Consider the following 17,844-nt stretch of genomic DNA (forward strand, 5'->3'; position numbering starts at 1 on the left):
TTGGCCTTCACAACATTCCCTTCACTACAGGACAAGTTGACTGTGTGTTGTGTGAAGACATACTTCCTTTTGTTTTAAACCTGCTGCCTATTAATTACCTTGAGTGACCCCCTAGCTATTCCTTTATGTGAAGGGGTAAATAACTCTTCATATATTCACTTTCTCCGTACCATCAATGATTTTATAGACCTCTATCATATACCCCTTTAGTCATCTTGTTTCCAAGGTGAACAGTGCTAGTGTTTTTAATCTTTCCTCATATGGAAGCTGTTCCATATCCCTAATCATTTTTGTCGCTCTTAGATGTACTTTTTACAAATCTAATATATCTTTTTTGAGATGAAGCTACCAGAACTATACACAGTATTCAAGGTGTGGGCATGCCATGGATTTATATAGTGCCATTATGATATTTTTCTGTCTTATTATCTATCCATTTCTTAATGGTTCCTAACATTATGTTAGCTTTTCGACTGCTGCTGCACATTAAACTGATGTTTTCAGAGAACTATCCACAATGACTGCAAGATTTCTTTCTTGAGTGGTAACAGCTAATTTAGACCCCATAATTTTGTTTGGATAGTTGGGATTATGTTTTCCAGTGTGCATTCATAGAATCACAGACCTCAGGAGGTCATCTAGTCCACCCCCTGCTCAAAGCAGGACCAATCCCCAACTAAATCATCCCAGCCAGGGCTCTGTCAAGCCTGACCTTAAAAACCTCTAAGGAAGGAGATTCTACCACCTCCCTAGGTAACTCATTCCAGTGCTTCACCACCCTACTAGTGAAAAAGTTTTTCCTAATATCCAACCTAAACCTCCCCCCCACTGCAACTTGAGACCATTACTCTTTGTTCTGTCATGTGCTACCATTGAGAACAGTCTAGATCCATCCTCTTTGGAACCCCCTTTCAAGTAGTTGAAAGCAGCTATCAAATCCCCCCTCATTCTTCTCTTCTGCAGACTAAGCAATCCCAGTTCCCTCAGCCTCTCCTCATAAGTCATGAGCTCCAGCCCCCTAATCATTTTTGTTGCCATCCGCTGGACTCTTTCCAATTTTTCCACATCCTTCTTGTAGTGTGGGGCCCAAAACTGGACACGGTACTCCAGATGAGGCCTCACCAATGTAGAATAGAGGGGAAAGATCACGTCCCTTGATCTGCTGGCAGTGCCCCTACTTATACAGCCCAAAATGCCGTTAGCCTTTTTGGCAACAAGGGCACACTGTTGACTCATATCCAGCATCTCATCCACTGTAACCCCTAGGTCCTTTTCTGCAGAACTGTTGCCTAGCCATTAGGTTCCTAGTCTGTAGCAATGCATGGGATTCTTCCATCCTAAGTGCAGGACTCTGCACTTGTCCTTGTTGAACCTCATCAGATTTCTTTTGGCCCAATCCTCTAATTTGTCTAGGTCCCTCTGTATCCTATTCCTACCCTCCAGCATTTCTACCACTCCTCCCAGTTTAGTGGCATCTGCAAACTTGCCGAGGGTGCAGTCCACGCCATCCTCCAGATCATTAATGAAGATATTGAACAAAACCAGCCCGAGGACCAACCCTTGGGGCAGTCCGCTTGAAACCAGCTGCCAACTAGACATGGAGCCATTTATCACTACCCGTTGAGCCCGATGATCTATCCAGCTTTCTGTCCACCTTATAGTCCATTCATCCAGCCCATACTTCTTTAACTTGCCGGCAAGAATATTGTGGGAGTCCATATCAAAAGCTTTGTTAAAATCAAAGAATAACACATCCACTGCTTTCTCCTCATTGACAGAGCCAGTTATCTCATCACAGAAGTCAATTACTTTTCCTTTATCAACACTGAATTTCATCTGCACTTTTCTTGCCCACTCATCTAGTTTTCTGAGATCCCTTTGTAACTCTTCCCAGTCACCTTTGGACTTAACTATTTTGAGTACTTGTATACTGCAAAATTGTCTGAAAATTTTGCCACCTCACTGTTCCCCCACTTTTGCAACCATTTATGAATATGTTGAACAGCACAGGTCCCAGTACAGATCCTTGGGGGATCCCACTATTTACCTCTCTCCATTGTAAAAACTGACCATTTATTCCTACAATTTATTTCATATCTTTTAACCAGTTACTGATGCATGAGAGGACCTTCCCTCATATCCTGTAGTCCGGTTTGGCCAATGTACATGGCAGAGGGGAATTGCTGGCACATGATAGCATATATCACATTAGTAGATGTGCAGAAGAATGAGCCCCTGAAGGTGTGGCTGATGTTGTTGGGTCCTCTGATGGTGTCGCTAGAGTAGATACAGGGACAGACTAGGCAACAGGGTTTGGTTCCTAGGTTTGTGTTTCTGTGGTGTGGTGTGTAGTTGCCGGTGAGTATTTGCCTCAGGTTGGGGGGCTGTCTGTAAGTGAGGACTGGCCTGTGAGAGTGAGGGATCATTTTCCAGGGTAGGTTGTAGATAGTTGATGATATGCTGGAGAGGTTTTGGCTGAGGCCTGTATGTGATGGCCAGTGGTGTTCTGTTAATGTGATATACGCCATCATGTGCCAGCAATGCCCCTCTGCCATGTACATTGGCCAAACCAGACAGTCTCTACGTAAAAGACACCAATCAGACATCAGGAATAGTAACATACAAAAGCCAGTAGGAGAACACTTCAATCTCCCTGGACAGTCAATAACAGATTTAAAAGTAGCCATCCTTCAACAAAAAAACTTCACTCTGAGACTTCAAAGAGAAACTGCAGAGCTACAATTCATTTGCAGACTTAACACCATTAATTTGGGCTTAAATAGGGACTGGGAATGGTTGGCTCACTACAAAAGCAATTTTCCCTCTCTTGGTATTGACACCTCCTAATCAGTTATTGGGAGTGGGCCACATCCACCCTGACATCATCTAGAAGGAAGGAATCTATGAGATTGCTTCCCTCCACTCCAGCTTTATGTTTCCTTCCCTGTGACTTTTACCCTCCTCAACACACTGATACATCAGAGTTGGGGTGGGATCACTCTGTTGTGTCCCTGAAAGTCTCCTCTAAGTACCTATCTGTGTCCCTTAGCTCCTCCAGTTCAGCTACTCTGGCCTTGAACCCATACTGTGTCTGATGAGCTGCTTGCACCACATACACACAAATATCACCTACATACAAGGTAGATAATTGTACTTGCTGCATTCAGTGCAATAAATTGGATAGCCCCCACTCTGCTACTGGACTTCTGTGTGTATTATTCTTATTCTTGCAGGTGTTTTGGAGGGGTAGGCGGGGGGAGAAGGGGGTTATTGACCTAAGTTTAACGTCTGTTTGTTAGCTGTATCTGCCTCTTGCCCTTGCTAAACTCCCTCATAAAACTCCCCTGTTTGTTGCTCCTGTTCTCCCTGAGTTAGCCCTCCCATTTATCAAGGGATCATAATGGGGTTAGGGATCAAAGGATAGCAGGCTGGAGCCTCATTAGTAAGCTCTCAGCCTAGCCTAGCAGGCCACGTGGCTCGGCACTCAGTCCTTAAAAAAAGCCGCAAAATGATCTTCAAGCAAGCAAGCACACAACAAATCTATCTATAAATCAGGTCTAAAAAAATGTATATGTAGCCTTACAGTCTATTATAGTTCACACTGTTTGCAGAGACAATCTGTTCCACCTTGTGTTTAATTAAGAAACTCTCGGTACCTTTCCCAGACCCAAAGAAGAGCTCTGTGTAGCTCGAAAGCTTGCTTCTTTCACCAACAGACGCTGGCCCAGTAAAAGATATTATCTGACCCCCACCTCAGTCTATCTGTAGTTAGTTTCGTGAATACTGTGCTAAACTTTAAAATCCATTTATTTTAATAAATGTACAAAAAAGAGAGATGTTAAAAGGAAATGACAACTTAGTGTATTGTTCTCCAGGTATTTAACAGAAGAACTGTAAGCTTAACAAGAAAAGTAACAATTAAGATCATCTGAGTTATGCAGTGTTAAGGCTACATACAGAAAGCTCAAAATAGAAAATACCAAAATACAGAATGAAATGAACATAATTAAATAACAAAATACACTTCTATACCTTCCTTAGTCTGTTCAAGCCCCTCTTCTCCCTCATTTCTCGATGTTTAGACTGAAACAAGTTACTGTTAATCTATTATAAATCATCTTTATATCGTCTACTGATCTGAACAATGCAGATGCTGTTTTATTTCTGGCCTGACCACAAACAGGACTGCAAAAGATCCTCTTTTCATAATATTTACTTCTAGCTATATTAGGTTTAGAAAAATTTCAGATAAGCATTTAACCAGACTTCAGAATCCATAAAGGGCTCAGGAAAGTGAAAATTAACACGTGAAGCTTCTTGCTTTTTGTTGCAAAACATTAGTCCATTCTTCCATAGCTTACTGATGAAAAATAAAATTCTCTAGGGTTGTGCAATTTTTAAAAAATATATATTTTTATATATTTTCAACATATTTAGTTTTTTACTGTTTCTGTTTTCTCAGCATGCTAAAAATAGGCCTTTCTTTTCCTATGGATTCTATCTTTCTTCTCAAGTGAGACTTTTCTGTTCCTGATCAGAGAAAATGTGAGGCTTTATTGAAAATGCATGTCCTACTGCTCCTAAATTTGTTCCCAAATATGACTTTCCGATTCCAGATAAGAGTGAGCATGAGACTGGATATTGACGCTCACATGGTGTCGCCATATCTTTAAATATAACGTATACAAAATAGTGACTCCTTTCACTTTATGCTAACTTCAGAAATTTACTTCTGAAAGACAAATTGAGTATATATTATTCCTTTGTTAAAATTTTAATTTAAAAAATTATTATTTTATTGAAAGCTTTTAGAATAAATCCAAGCTAGAGACTGATGACTATTTCTACAATTCCAGACTCTAAATATCATTTATCATAAAGCTTTTTTGTATTATCTATTACAAGAAATTATTCTGTTCAGCTGTATGTTCACAAAGCCAATGTGGGCTCTGATTTTATTTTTGAGTTCATTTCAATGGAATTTTGTATGCCAAACCGTCAGGCTTGTTTTTTTTTTTTAAATACATACCTATTTCATGATTATACAGAATAAAACTTTATCCAACTTCCTCTTCCTATCAATAGTTGATTAATTTACTACTCTAAGAATGTTTTTGTTGCTATGTATAACTTTGACTTACATTTCTTACATCAATAGGGGGAAAAACAGTTTCTTCCATTCTTATAAAACTGTAATCTTAACAGCAGAGCATTAGATCACTTGTAGGCAGACGGAAGCTTTTAACAGAACACAGAATAGTAAATATAATCATTTAAGAGGTCCTTAGTAGAGCATAGTCTGCTTGATTTAACTATAAAGTCATTGCCTAGAGGCTGGTTAGGCATAATGTATCTGTGTTTTATTCTGGATATCTGAATATCATTGTTTAAATACTTAGTCTATATAAACTAAAACAAACAAACATAACATTTCTGTTTTAATTCTTATAATATGTAAAGTACTGGCATTATGCAAATCTGATGTCAAAAGAAAATACTTCTGTATGGCAGGATACATAGATTTGCAAAATCACCCTGAACATGAACACGCTGATCCTACAATTCACTGTGCACAACACTCACACCTGCATGGAGCTCTACTGAAGTCAGTTGGGCTCCATGCAGGCACAGAATCAGGGCCTATGTGTATAGGAAATAAAAGGGATGTGGTATATTTCCACCTGACTGGGGTTGGGTGTTGAAAAGGAAATAACCAGTGGGAAGGAAATTAAAGAAATTAAAAGGAACTGGTTCACTCAGCCTGAATGTAAGGATTGAGCAGAAACCTTACTTGTCTATTCCCTTCAGATTCCTACGTTGCACTCATCCATGTAGAATTGCAATGCCTTCTAGAAAATGAGGGACGGGGATGTCTATAATCTACATAAAGCTATGGTATATTTATACTATTATATTTTTATACTTGATTGTAAATGTAAGCTCTCTCTTTTTTTGGCAGGTCTTGTGGTTGATCAGTTCAGTCAGCGTTTGTTCTGGGCTGATTTTGAATTATCTGTTATTGGCAGTGTTCTTTTCGATGGCTCTGATTCAGTAGTATCTGTGAGCAGTAAACAAGGTATGCAGCGTTTTTCTATAACACATACTTTGAAAGAACTGTTAATTCAAAAGAAATTATCTCAATATTGGTGGTATTTCCATCTAGCAATACAGTGAATATTAGTTCTGTTGCCATTAGAGATTATTGTAGTGCAGTGAATTTGTAAAGCTCCAATTCCAGCATTGACTAAGTGCAGGGATACCTTGTTTGAGTTTATGGGCATGCCATATGGCTATAGGTGTGGGTCTGCATCCAGACTACTGCAGCCTACATGTGTAATTCACAGTATGCTGAATAAGTCAAGTTAGACTTTTCAGCTGTTAGGATTTCTATTCAATAGAATGCAATGTAGAGTAATTGTAGGCCATTTAGCGAAATAATGGAAAAGCTGATGTGGAAATCAGACAATAAAAAAATAAAGCATGGGAATATAATTAATGTTAAGCAACAGAAAATAGGCTAATAAAGGTAACTGCATATATGTAATATATCTTTACATTCTGATTAAAAAAAACCCTATCATTACACAACATCAATAAAACACATGTTCAATGGATTAAGAACTGATTGACAGAGCTCAAAAAGTAGTTGTCAGTGGTGAATCATCATGGAATCAGTGTGTTTCTAGTGAGTTTGAATCAGTGTGTTTCCACAAAGATCATCAGTTCCAAGTCCCATACTATTTAACATTTATATCAATGATATGGAAGTAAATGAAGTTTGCAGATGACACAAAGATTGGCAGAGTGGTAAATAATGATATGGAAGTCATACCAAGTGAGCCAGATGCTTCTGTATGATGGATCCATTCAAACAATATATGTTTTAATACAATCAACTGTAAGGTCAAGGTCTAGGAGCAAAGAATGCTGACCATACCTCCAGCATGCGGTCTGTGTCCTGGAAGGCAGTGATTCTGAAAATAATTTAAGGGTCATAGTGGAAAGACAACTCAATGTGAGCTCCCAATGTAATGTTGTGACACAAAGGGCTAATTTGTGGCTGCATCAACAGGGGAGTAGTGAGTTCGAATAGGGACATGATTTTTCTTCTGTATACAGCTTTGGTGAGACCAGTACTGGATGGCTATATCCAGTTCTAGTGTCCACATTTGAAGAAGAATTTTGAAAAATTAAACAGGGTGCAGAAAGATACCTAAAAAGGTATTCTGGAGCTGGAAAAAAAAGGCCTTATGCTGAGAGACTTAAGAAGCTCAGTCTGTGACTTGATTAGAGAGTATAATTTCATGAGGACAAAATGCCAACTACTAAAGACAATGCTTAATTTGTGCCAGGGCTTGCCAAGGCTAAACCCCGGCACTTCTAGCCTTGGCAGCTCCTAGGTCTGGCACCTCTGCTGCTTATTGCATCTGTTATGATTGTTAAAAAATTGCTTGATCCCTGGCACCTCTTTCATTACAAATTAAGCACTAACTAAAAGGCTCTTCAGTGGAGAAAGGCATAGTAGAAACCAATGGCTGGAAGCCAAACAAATTCACATTAAAACTAAGTCACAAATTTTTAACAATGACTATGTTTAACCATTGGAACCAACTACCAGGGGAAATGGTGGATTCTGTATGGTGATGAGTCACTCCTGTGCTAGGCTCCAGCCAATCTACAAGCCAGGAATTGGTCATGTGACTCCCAAACCAGGTATATAAATCCCATAGGAGGAACAGCAGCTAAATCTGCTTAACGTAATTCCAGGACTTGGAACACTCTCCTGCTTGACAATAGTAACAGACTTCCCAGGCCTTAGTCTGCTCCAGCCTTGCCCTAAGCCTGTTCCTAGTCCTGGCCTGCTCTCACCACTGCCCTCATAGACTCACAGACTTAAGGTCAGAAGGGACCATTTTGATCATCTAGTCTGACCTCCTGCACAATGCAGGCCACAGAATCTCACCCACCCACTCCTGTAACAAACCCCTAACCTATGTCTGAGTTATTGAACTCCTCAAATCATGGTTTAAAGACCTCAAAGTGCAGAGAATCCTCCAGCAAGTGACCCATGCCTCACTCTGCAGAGGAAGGCGAAAAACCTCCAGGGCCTCTGCCAGTCTTCCCTGGAGGAAAATTCCTTCCCGACCCCAAATATGGCGATCAGCTAAACCCTGAGCATGTGGGCAAGACTCACCAGTCAGCGCCCAGGAAAGAATTATCTATAGTAACTCAGATCCCACCCCATCTAACATCCTATCACAGACCATTGGGAATATTTACCTGTTAATAATCAAAGATCAATTAATTGCCAAAATTAGGCTATCCCATCATACCATCCCCTCCATAAACTTATCAAGCTTAGTCTTAAAGCCAGATATGTCTTTTGCTCCCACTACTGCCCTTGGAAGGCTGTTCGTCCTGCTCCACTCTCGCTCAAGCACCTAAACTCCTAATTCCAGCTCCGACCACTAGGCATGACCATCTCCATCCCAGTTGCTGACATTTTCTCTATTTCTTGAGGCCTTCAAAACAGGACAGGATGCCTTTCTAGAAAATATTCTTTATTCAAACGCACATTACTGGGCACATTACAGAGACAACGGGGTGAAATTCTATGGCCTGTATTATGTAGGAGGTCAGGCTACATTATCTAATGGTGCTTTCTAGCCTTGAAATGTATTAAACTGTAGTTAAACTTGGAGGTTTTGGCATCCTCAAGTTGTATCAATTTACTGCAGCTACAGATTAAATTAAAGATAGTATAAATAAATAAAAAGGAATATATCTGACAAGAAAATGTTAAAACAATAGCAAAGACTACTGGAGAAATTCTTTATCAGATAAATTTTACCCTTGCACACATTGTCAAGCATACACATTTTTAATTTCACCTATTTCTGTAAGATACCATTAGAGTATTTCAAATATGTATGATTGCATTATCCAAAACTGTAGGTCTTCTGAGAATTTTCATGACTAGACTGGTCTAACTCACATTTGGGGGGGGGGAACCTTTTTTACCAAACTACAAAATATAGTTTCCATATAATATGACTTAGCAAGTTTCTTCCTATTTAAAAGTTAGGTGGTTCTTGTTGATGTTGTCAGGACTGTTTGTATGTTAGGCTCGGCCTTCACTTAGAACTTATACCAGCATAGCTATTTGGGTCAGGGGAATGAAAATACCACCCACCATCCACCCCCAGTGACAGAGCTATACCAACAAAACCCCCAGTGTTGATGCAGCTATGCAGACAGAAGAATGCTTTTGTCAGCATAGCTAACACTGGTACATCTGTCAGCATAAGCTGTGCCAGCATAAGCTCTGTAGTTTAGACATAGCCTTAGTAACAGTACCTTTTAGATTTCAACTAGAATGATTTAACTTGTTAATACTAAAATGAAGAATATCAATATTTTAATATGATTTTTTTCCTCCTTTCTTTCTTTAAGGGTTGCTGCATCCACATAGAATTGACATTTTTGAAGATTACATCTATGGAGCAGGACCTAAAACTGGTGCATTTAGAGTACAAAAATTTGGCTCGGGTTCTGTAGAATATCTGAATTTGGATGTTGATAAAACAAAAAGTGCCTTGATTTTCCATCGCTACAAACAAATAGATTGTGAGTAAACTTAATAGTTTAAAATAGATATTTAGAAAATAAGTTAATTAAAATTTTGTAAATGTATAGTACTGAGGCCGAACATACAAAAGAACAGATTTGTTCATATTCCCGTTTGTAAAGAGTAATTGAGATATTTTCAAGTAACAACAAAAATTGAATATTATTCAATTCATAAAACCACTGCACTCAGCTTATCTAAAGATTCAGCATAAAAAATCAACAGACCACTGGCCAAAAAAATATTTCCAGTCACAATCAATTGGCTTTTTCATAATACTGATGATTCTGGTGATGAAAATGTAATTTAAAAAATTATACAATGTAATTAAAGTTATTTTAACTTCTTTATTACCAAAATAATGAATTCCCACTGTAACATGCCAAAAATATTTTACATTTATATGCGCCTTTCTTCCCTGAAAACTTTGCAAAACAGATCATTCTGGAAATCACTTTAGTTACCGCTTCAGAGGAAAACAACAATTTGCATTAAGCACTGAAAAAGGTTACCTAGGGAGGTTGTGGAGTCCCTGCCATTGGAGGTTTTTAAGGACAGGTTAGGCAAACATCTGTTAGGGTGGTCTACATATACTTAATCATGCCACAGCATAGGTGGATGGATTAGGTCACCTCTGAGGACTCTTTCAGCCCTACATTTCTATGATTGTACAATTTAACATTGCTACTTTTCAGAAAGCAAAAAGAATACTGTATCAAAATGAAATTGCACAAGAAAATTTTAGGTAGGCTGAAAATAATTTCCCAAATTGGTAGAGGTGATGAGCTTAAACCATAACAGCAAATCCAAGCCCCTAAGTCAGTAAATTTCAGGGAACATCAACTCCAGAGCCCAACTCTGTAACTTTAGTCTATTTCTAATTTCCAATAGCGGAATTAAAATCAACCTGCAACTCAAGCTATGGGAAACTTGGGTTTTGGTCTGATTTCAGGTGCAAATTTTGTGACAAGGGTCCATTTCTACCGTTTTTGTTTTTCAGCTGTTTCTATCAGCTCAACCCTGTCCATCACCAAAACTCATTTAAACATTCAATCTTTCCTGCTAGTACCTGTTTACATTTTGAACACTTTTCATTCTAAAGGATATTCATGTACATACTATATACGGTTCTGTACCCATCGCTGACATAAAAACCTGGCATCTTTTTAACAGTGCCCAAAATAGAAACACTGTAGCTCAATATAGGATACTAAATGAATAATATGGTAGTCAACTGAAACTTCAAGAGAAATTGGATTTTCACCAGAATACTTATATGAACATCCTCCTACTACAAAAACAGAGCTGGATATTGAGATCTGCAACTCTTGGCACTTTAGTACTTCAGGGAGTGAAGGAGGATTACTCACCTGCCCTGCTGGTGCTAGAACCACCAAGAAAACCTTCCTAAACAGCTTCCTGCAACTGAATTACTCCTCCCTTGAGCTGCCGGTAGAGCCTTAAGCTACAAGGCAAAGAGGTTCAATAAGGACTTACTTCCATGTAGACAACTTGCATATGGTGTCCGCTCTCATAACGGAGCACACCAGGAGCAGTCTGGAGTTAGCCTGCGGTAGTATCCCAAATATTCTAAATCAGCATCTGTTCTCCCCTCTCCTCCATCCTCTGCCCCTCCCACCCTGCCCGAGCAACAGCAGTAGCCAGGGGGTGGACTAAAAGAGACTGGAGTCATGAAGGATTGGGGGAACAGAGGAATTGGGTAGGTAAAGATATATGGTGGTATTGGGAGGAAAAATAAAAGGGGATCTCACATACAAACTTGCTTAGAACTGCCTAGAGCCACCCTTTTTGTTTACAATGAATTGGTTAGGTTTATGTAGGGGAAAACCACAAAAAAATATTGCACTGGCCTCCCAGGGTCCTAAGACTCACCCTGGCAAAAGGTTCCATAAAGATTGTTAATGATCAGAAGCAGTGAGGGCACCAGTTTTGCGTTTCATTCTAAAGCCAGCACTCCTAAGCACATGTCATATAAAAACATGCTGGGATATTGGTACAATATTAATTCAGTGGGATAATGTACTGAATTTCCAACATTGCTTCCTACAGCAGCTAAATTTCAATGGGGATTTCACAGAGTGTAAATTAGAGTAGAATTTTGCATACATGGTTCTTTATTAGTTCTGTTCCTGAAAACTATGTAACTGCAAAATTTTAACATGTTTTGTTTGTTTGTTTTTCCCCACCCTTAAACAGCACCTAATCCTTGCTTGGACTTGACATGCGAGTTTCTCTGTTTACTCAACCCTTCTGGTGCAGCTTGTGCATGTCCAGAAGGGAAATCTCTGATCAATGGAACATGCAGTGATCTGAGTCTTTCAGGTGGGTATTAGACATTGGTTAACAGATTGAACACAAGAAATAAGAATAATGATTAGTGTTTATGGCCTGGCAAAAGGCTAATAGACAAGTGTTCCAAAACACTGTGATGTTGTACAATATATTTACTAATGAACTGGAACAGAAAGTGAATAGTGGAGTAGCAAAATTTGGAGATGACACAAAACTATTTACGTTGCTCAAACAAAAGATTTACCAAGCCTAGATGAGGGAACAGTAAAATGGGAGATTATATTCATTGTTGACAAATGAAAGGTAATATACATTATAAAGGATAATTTGAACTACTCAAAAGCATTGCTGGATTCTCAGTTAACTGTTAATCACTCACAAAAAAGGCCTAAAAGACCATTCGTGTGGCTAGCTCAAAGAACACCTCTGCTCAGAATCCAGCAGTGGTAAAAAAGCAATAGCATATATAAAGAAAGACATAACAAACAAAACTGAAAACACTATTAGAGAATCATAGATATGTAGGGCTGGATGGGACCGTGTTATGTCAACAAGTCCAGCCCTCTGCTCTGAGGCAGGACCAAGTAAATCTAGAGCATCCCTGGCAAGTGTTTATCTAACCAGTTCTTTAAAACCTCCAGTGATGGGGATTCCACAACCTCTCTTGGAAGCCTGTTCCAGATCTTGACTAGCCTTATAGTTAGAAAGTTTCTTCCTAATAGCTAACCTAAATCTCCCATGTGGCAGATTAAGCCAAATACTTCCTGCTATATCTCCAGTGGACATGAAGAACAATTGATCATTGTCCTCTTTGTAACACAACTTAACATATTAGAAGACTGTTATCTAGCTCCCCCCTCAGTGTTCTTTTCTGAAGACTAAACATGCCCAGTTTTTTAAAAACTTTTCCTCATAGGCCAGGTTTTCTAAACCTTTCTTCTTTTTGTTGTTCTTCTCTGGACTCTAAAGCATGATGCCCAGAATTGGATGTGTGACCTGAGACCTCACCAATGCTGAGTACAGTGGGATAATTACTTCCCCTCTCTTACATACAACATTTCTGCTAGTATACCTGAGACTATCAGCCTTTTTACAATTGCATCACACTGATAACTCATATTCAATTTGTGGTGCACTATAATCCCCAGATCCTTTTCAGCAGTGCTACCACCTAGACAGTTATTCCCCATTTTGTAGCTGTGCATTTGATTTTTCCTTTACAAAATGAAGTACTTTGCACTTATCTTTATTGAATTTCCTCTTGTGGATTTCCAATCAAGTCTCCAATTTGTCAAGGCTGTTTTGAATTCTAATCCTCTCTTCCAATGTTTTTGCAGCCTCTCTCAATTTGGTGTCATCTGCAAATATTATGAATGTACTCTCTGTTCCAGTATTCAAGTCGTTTAGAAAAATATTGAATATTAACTGATCCAGGACTGGCCCCTATGGGGTCCCACAAGCTGTGTTCTCCCAGTCTGACAGTCAGGGCTGGCTCCAGGGGTTTTGCCTCCCTAAGCAGCCAAAAAAAAAAAAAAAAAGCCGCTATCGCGATCTGCGGCAATTCAGCGGGAGGTCCTTCGCTCCGAGCGGGAGTGAGGGACCCTCCGCTGAATTGCCGCCGAATACCTGAAAGTGCCGCCCCGCTCCGGAGTGGCTGCCCCAAGCATCTGCTTGATAAGCTGGTGCCCAGAGCCGGCCCTGCTGACAGTGAACCATTGATAACTAATCTTTGAGTACATTGTTTCAGCCAGTTGTGCACCCACCTAATAGTAATTTCATCTAGACCACAAAAAAGTGGATTTGCTTATATGGTTATTCCTGTGTTCCTGTTAGATTCTAGGAAAAGAAAGTATGTCACTTGTAAAATTATTGTTTATCCATTGAATATGAGTTATTTATAAAACATTATCAACCCATGAATGCAGAGAAAAAGTAGCCGAGTATATTTATAATCTCTCCTCCCTAGCCAGAATTCCCTCTTTAAAAATTTAGAATACAAATTGTATTCTTCTGAAGAATTGCATTTTTTGAGTAATACTGTTTTGATAACTGTTTCACAGACAAGATGAACAGTACTCTCACTGTACAGAAGAGAGTGCTAAAATATTAAATAAAAGTTATTCTCATGGTATTTTAGGCCCAACCTGAAGAAGCAAGTATCAAATATGGCACAATAAACTTGTTTTCCTGAGAATTCAGCCCTGTGTTAGCACATGCAAGGAATTCAGAAGGTTGATAGCATTCAAACTTTTGAGTCCTTAAAAAATTATCAGAATCTTGAAAGCTTTTGGGATTCAGCAATCAGAGATTAGGATTTACTGTGAATGTGAGAAATCAAAATATGCGAGTAGCAGAATTTTTAATATTTTTAATTCTAGTTCTGTTAGTACTGTATAAAAGATCTAGAATTTGGGGGAGTTCACCAGTTACCAAATCACCCAAATAGAAATTTTGATATTAAGTCACACAATTCCAAATTTATTCTACCAAGTATTGAAAAGCCAAACTAGTATAGTGATTTAGAAGTATTTATAAAGTGAAATCAGTAAAACTATCCTATTTAATAGTGTTTTAGTTCCTGTTCAAGAAAACTACATGTACTAACAGTAAGGGTAAAACAACAGCACACAGGCTACAGTATATATCTAACTAATTCATCTCTTTGTTTAGACAGAGTACAAGGCATGTAAAATAGTCCATAGCCATGCAGCTACATTAGTATTATCTCTTATATTTACTACATTATGCTATGTGGTTGGTGTAAAAAATATGTGCTTAAATACTGTTGCCCCTGGGCTAAGATGTGGTCGATGTTGTGGCTGTACAACAGGTCATTTTGTCATGTTGGAACTGATATAGCCAAATACATTGTAAAATGTTTGTTTATACTCTGTACGCATTCTTACCTACACTATATATACGTGTCCTGTTACTGTTAAACCACAATGGACCAAACCACACATAGACAACTCTGGAAACCCCAGAGTAGTCATCCTGAACAACCTCTAAAAACTGCTATCTTCATTGATCCTCCAGGCATCATACTGTTTGCCCAGTTGACACAATATGTTCCACTTCTGGCTACCTCTCACTCTTAAGTCAGGAGCCAGAAAAGCAGCAACAGAATCACGCTGGGCAGATCCAATAGTGCTCAGCTGATTCATTACAATATTTCTAAAAGATAAACATAGAAGGACTTAACATTATATTTAATATTGAAATTTAAGTATTGACAAATTACATTCATGGAATTTTATTTTTATTTTGGTGTCTGGGAGTAACCTGCATCTGTAATTTCAGTAATTAACCCAACTTTACTGAACAACTGAGAGAATATACTTTACTGAACAACTGAGCTGCTAGGAAAGATATTGTCATAGGACAAATATTTGAAGTCTGTTAGAGTTGCGTTTCCACAAATCTGTTTGGGCTGTCCACAGCATAATGGTTTTAGATGGATTTGGAGAAGTGCCCTGTTCACTGAATTTTCACTAACTGGAGACTTTTGAGGGAACAGTTGCTTCAAATAGCTGCCCACACTTGCACTATCTATAATTTCTTTATAAATTGCTGAGTAACTGTTTCTTTGTACTCTGATTTCAATTTAGGTTCTCTAATTTTGGATATTTTTTTGAGTGTTTTCATTTGCCCATTTAAGGTGGTAAATTGCATCTGAAATACACAGTACGTAACTAAGGAATCCAGTATGTATATCTATGATCTATTTTGACATGGCTAAAATACTCTGAAGTAGATTTTGAAATCTGTTTTTTTCATGGCTGAAAAGGTCTTCATCTGGCACTTCTAATTAGGCTCCTTGGGACTCTGGACCTTTGTTGTCCTAATCCTGAGAGATGTCCTGACCAGACCAGGCCAGAGAGAAGGACCCAGATGATATTGCCATCTGCTGGCTCCGGATGAATCCCTAATACCCCCTGAGGTGAAACAAGATTGAAGTTTTAACAAGAGCAACAATACCAGCTCCAGGCCATCTCAATAAAATTCTTTCCCCCCTCCTCCCCCAAAAATGGTTATCTCTGTCTTTGATACCACTTAAGAGATTGTCAAATAAGGTGATTGTTTTTTTTCTTTCCAAAACTGTCTCCAGCTAAAAGGAATAACAGTCATTCTCTCTCTCTCTCTTTCTCTGTCCCAATAAATATTTAGTATTTGTTCACAGTGGATCAGTCACTGGGCCAGAGAGAGCATGTGAAAATGATTCTGTAGCCCAGTGGTTAAGGCACCCACCTGGGAGGTGGGAGACTCAGGGTCCAGTCCCCCTGCTCCAATCTCTATTTCTTTAAAGTGAACACCTTAAACAGGAGAGCCTGAGGGATCCCTACATGAGACTATCCATAGGTCATTGGTTAGAACATTCCCCTGAAAGGTAGGCCACCTGTGTTCAAATACCTTCTTCCTATCAGGCAGAGAGAAGAATTGAATCTGGGTCTCCCACATCCCAAACCACTGGGCTAAAAGTTAGAATGTGGAAGGCAGCACCACCAGCACAAGCAGAGTTTGAATGGGACCTGATCCAGTAGGTGGCTTCTGCACATACCAGATAGGGCCTACACTTGACTTACGCAGCCAAATACCTATCTTCTCCTGGTTCATAAATTGCTCAGAGACTTAGGTGGGAAATAGGTATCCAGACACCTGGGATTGAGGCAGCAGTGAGCATGCTCAGAGATGGAAACATAGGTGCTGAGGGAACTTTTACCTTGAACACATGGGTGGTGACCAACTGTAGGCACCTAGAGAGTTCAATGGGATTTCTGTGGATTGCACTGGAGCCTAAAACTGGGACTTAGACACCTACATCTGAGACTTAGACTTAGGTGCCTGAGTACTTGGGTTGATCAGGGACCATTAATTTATACAACTGAATAGTTAACCACATGACTGAATTACTTATTATTACCATTTTGGTGGTGTTCTTAATATATACACTATTAGAAGCCAGGTATACTAACTACATTAAATTGGTATGGTAATTATTTTTAGTGATGTAGCGAACTTTCCAGTTATCTGAATTCATAGTAATTACATGTATCAAAAAGCATAACCACACTGTGATGTTTAAGTATAGCATAATTCCAATGACATTACTATCCAGTCTGACTGTTGGTTTATTGTACAGCACTTAGATGATTATTATCAGGTGTAATATGAACATGTGGGAAAGGAGCTAATGAAGTTTCAGTAATTTAATGGACTACCAAAAACACAAGTTCACCATAGTAAAAATGGGCTGGTTATCTACAGCCATCAGTGCACCTAAAGCAGTGTGAATTATTATATTTGTTTATGGGGAATGAATGTTTCAAGACCTCCTTCTGGCTGAACACACTTTGAGAAGCGCCTGGCTGAGTCTGTATGGTTATTCTAAACAAATGACACTCCCTCATTTCAGCTGATCAGACCTCATTTCTACAAGCTTTTGTATGGCTAATATGAAGTACTCTACTGCTTTGCCCTAGAGATTGTGGCTTTGCACAACTTGTTTGTTTTCATTCATTTCACCCCAGAAATTGTCAAAAAAGATGTTATTACTCAAGCTGTGCCTCATTGGGTTTTGTTTTTTTCATGAAATTCTACATAGCAGTTATTAGCATTGATATGTCATAATAGCATGGATCCATTGATCTCTCTGTTTTTTCTTTATGAACACTGTACATTGAATTCTGAACACTGACTCCTCAATAGATTTCTGTACAAACTGAATGCATATTGCACATTTCTCCTTATTGCTAATTAATTATCCTATAATTGAAAAGCATATATTTGGGACCTTTACAGCTCTTTACAATCAGCTATCTTTTTTAGCTGGTATCTGTTACAATTGATTAGTATTCTGAATGTATCTAGTATTTTCATAACAAAATCAAAAACATTTCATATCC

The 17,844-nt window shown here is 38.8% G+C and overlaps 1 protein-coding gene across 1 annotated transcript in view; it reads left to right on the forward strand.

Annotated features, from left to right (window-relative positions):
• Window positions 1–17,844, forward strand: part of LRP1B (LDL receptor related protein 1B) — a 1,239,928-nt gene that overhangs the window by 1,157,929 nt on the left and 64,155 nt on the right. Inside the window, exons 80-82 of the mRNA XM_039494476.1 lie at window positions 5,960–6,076; window positions 9,454–9,627; window positions 11,846–11,971. Of these exons, the coding sequence (XP_039350410.1) occupies window positions 5,960–6,076; window positions 9,454–9,627; window positions 11,846–11,971 (417 nt within the window). The remainder of the gene's footprint in view (window positions 1–5,959; window positions 6,077–9,453; window positions 9,628–11,845; window positions 11,972–17,844) is intronic.

Source organism: Mauremys reevesii, linkage group 11, assembly GCF_016161935.1.
Source record: "Mauremys reevesii isolate NIE-2019 linkage group 11, ASM1616193v1, whole genome shotgun sequence".
Classification (NCBI taxonomy): domain Eukaryota; kingdom Metazoa; phylum Chordata; order Testudines; family Geoemydidae; genus Mauremys; species Mauremys reevesii.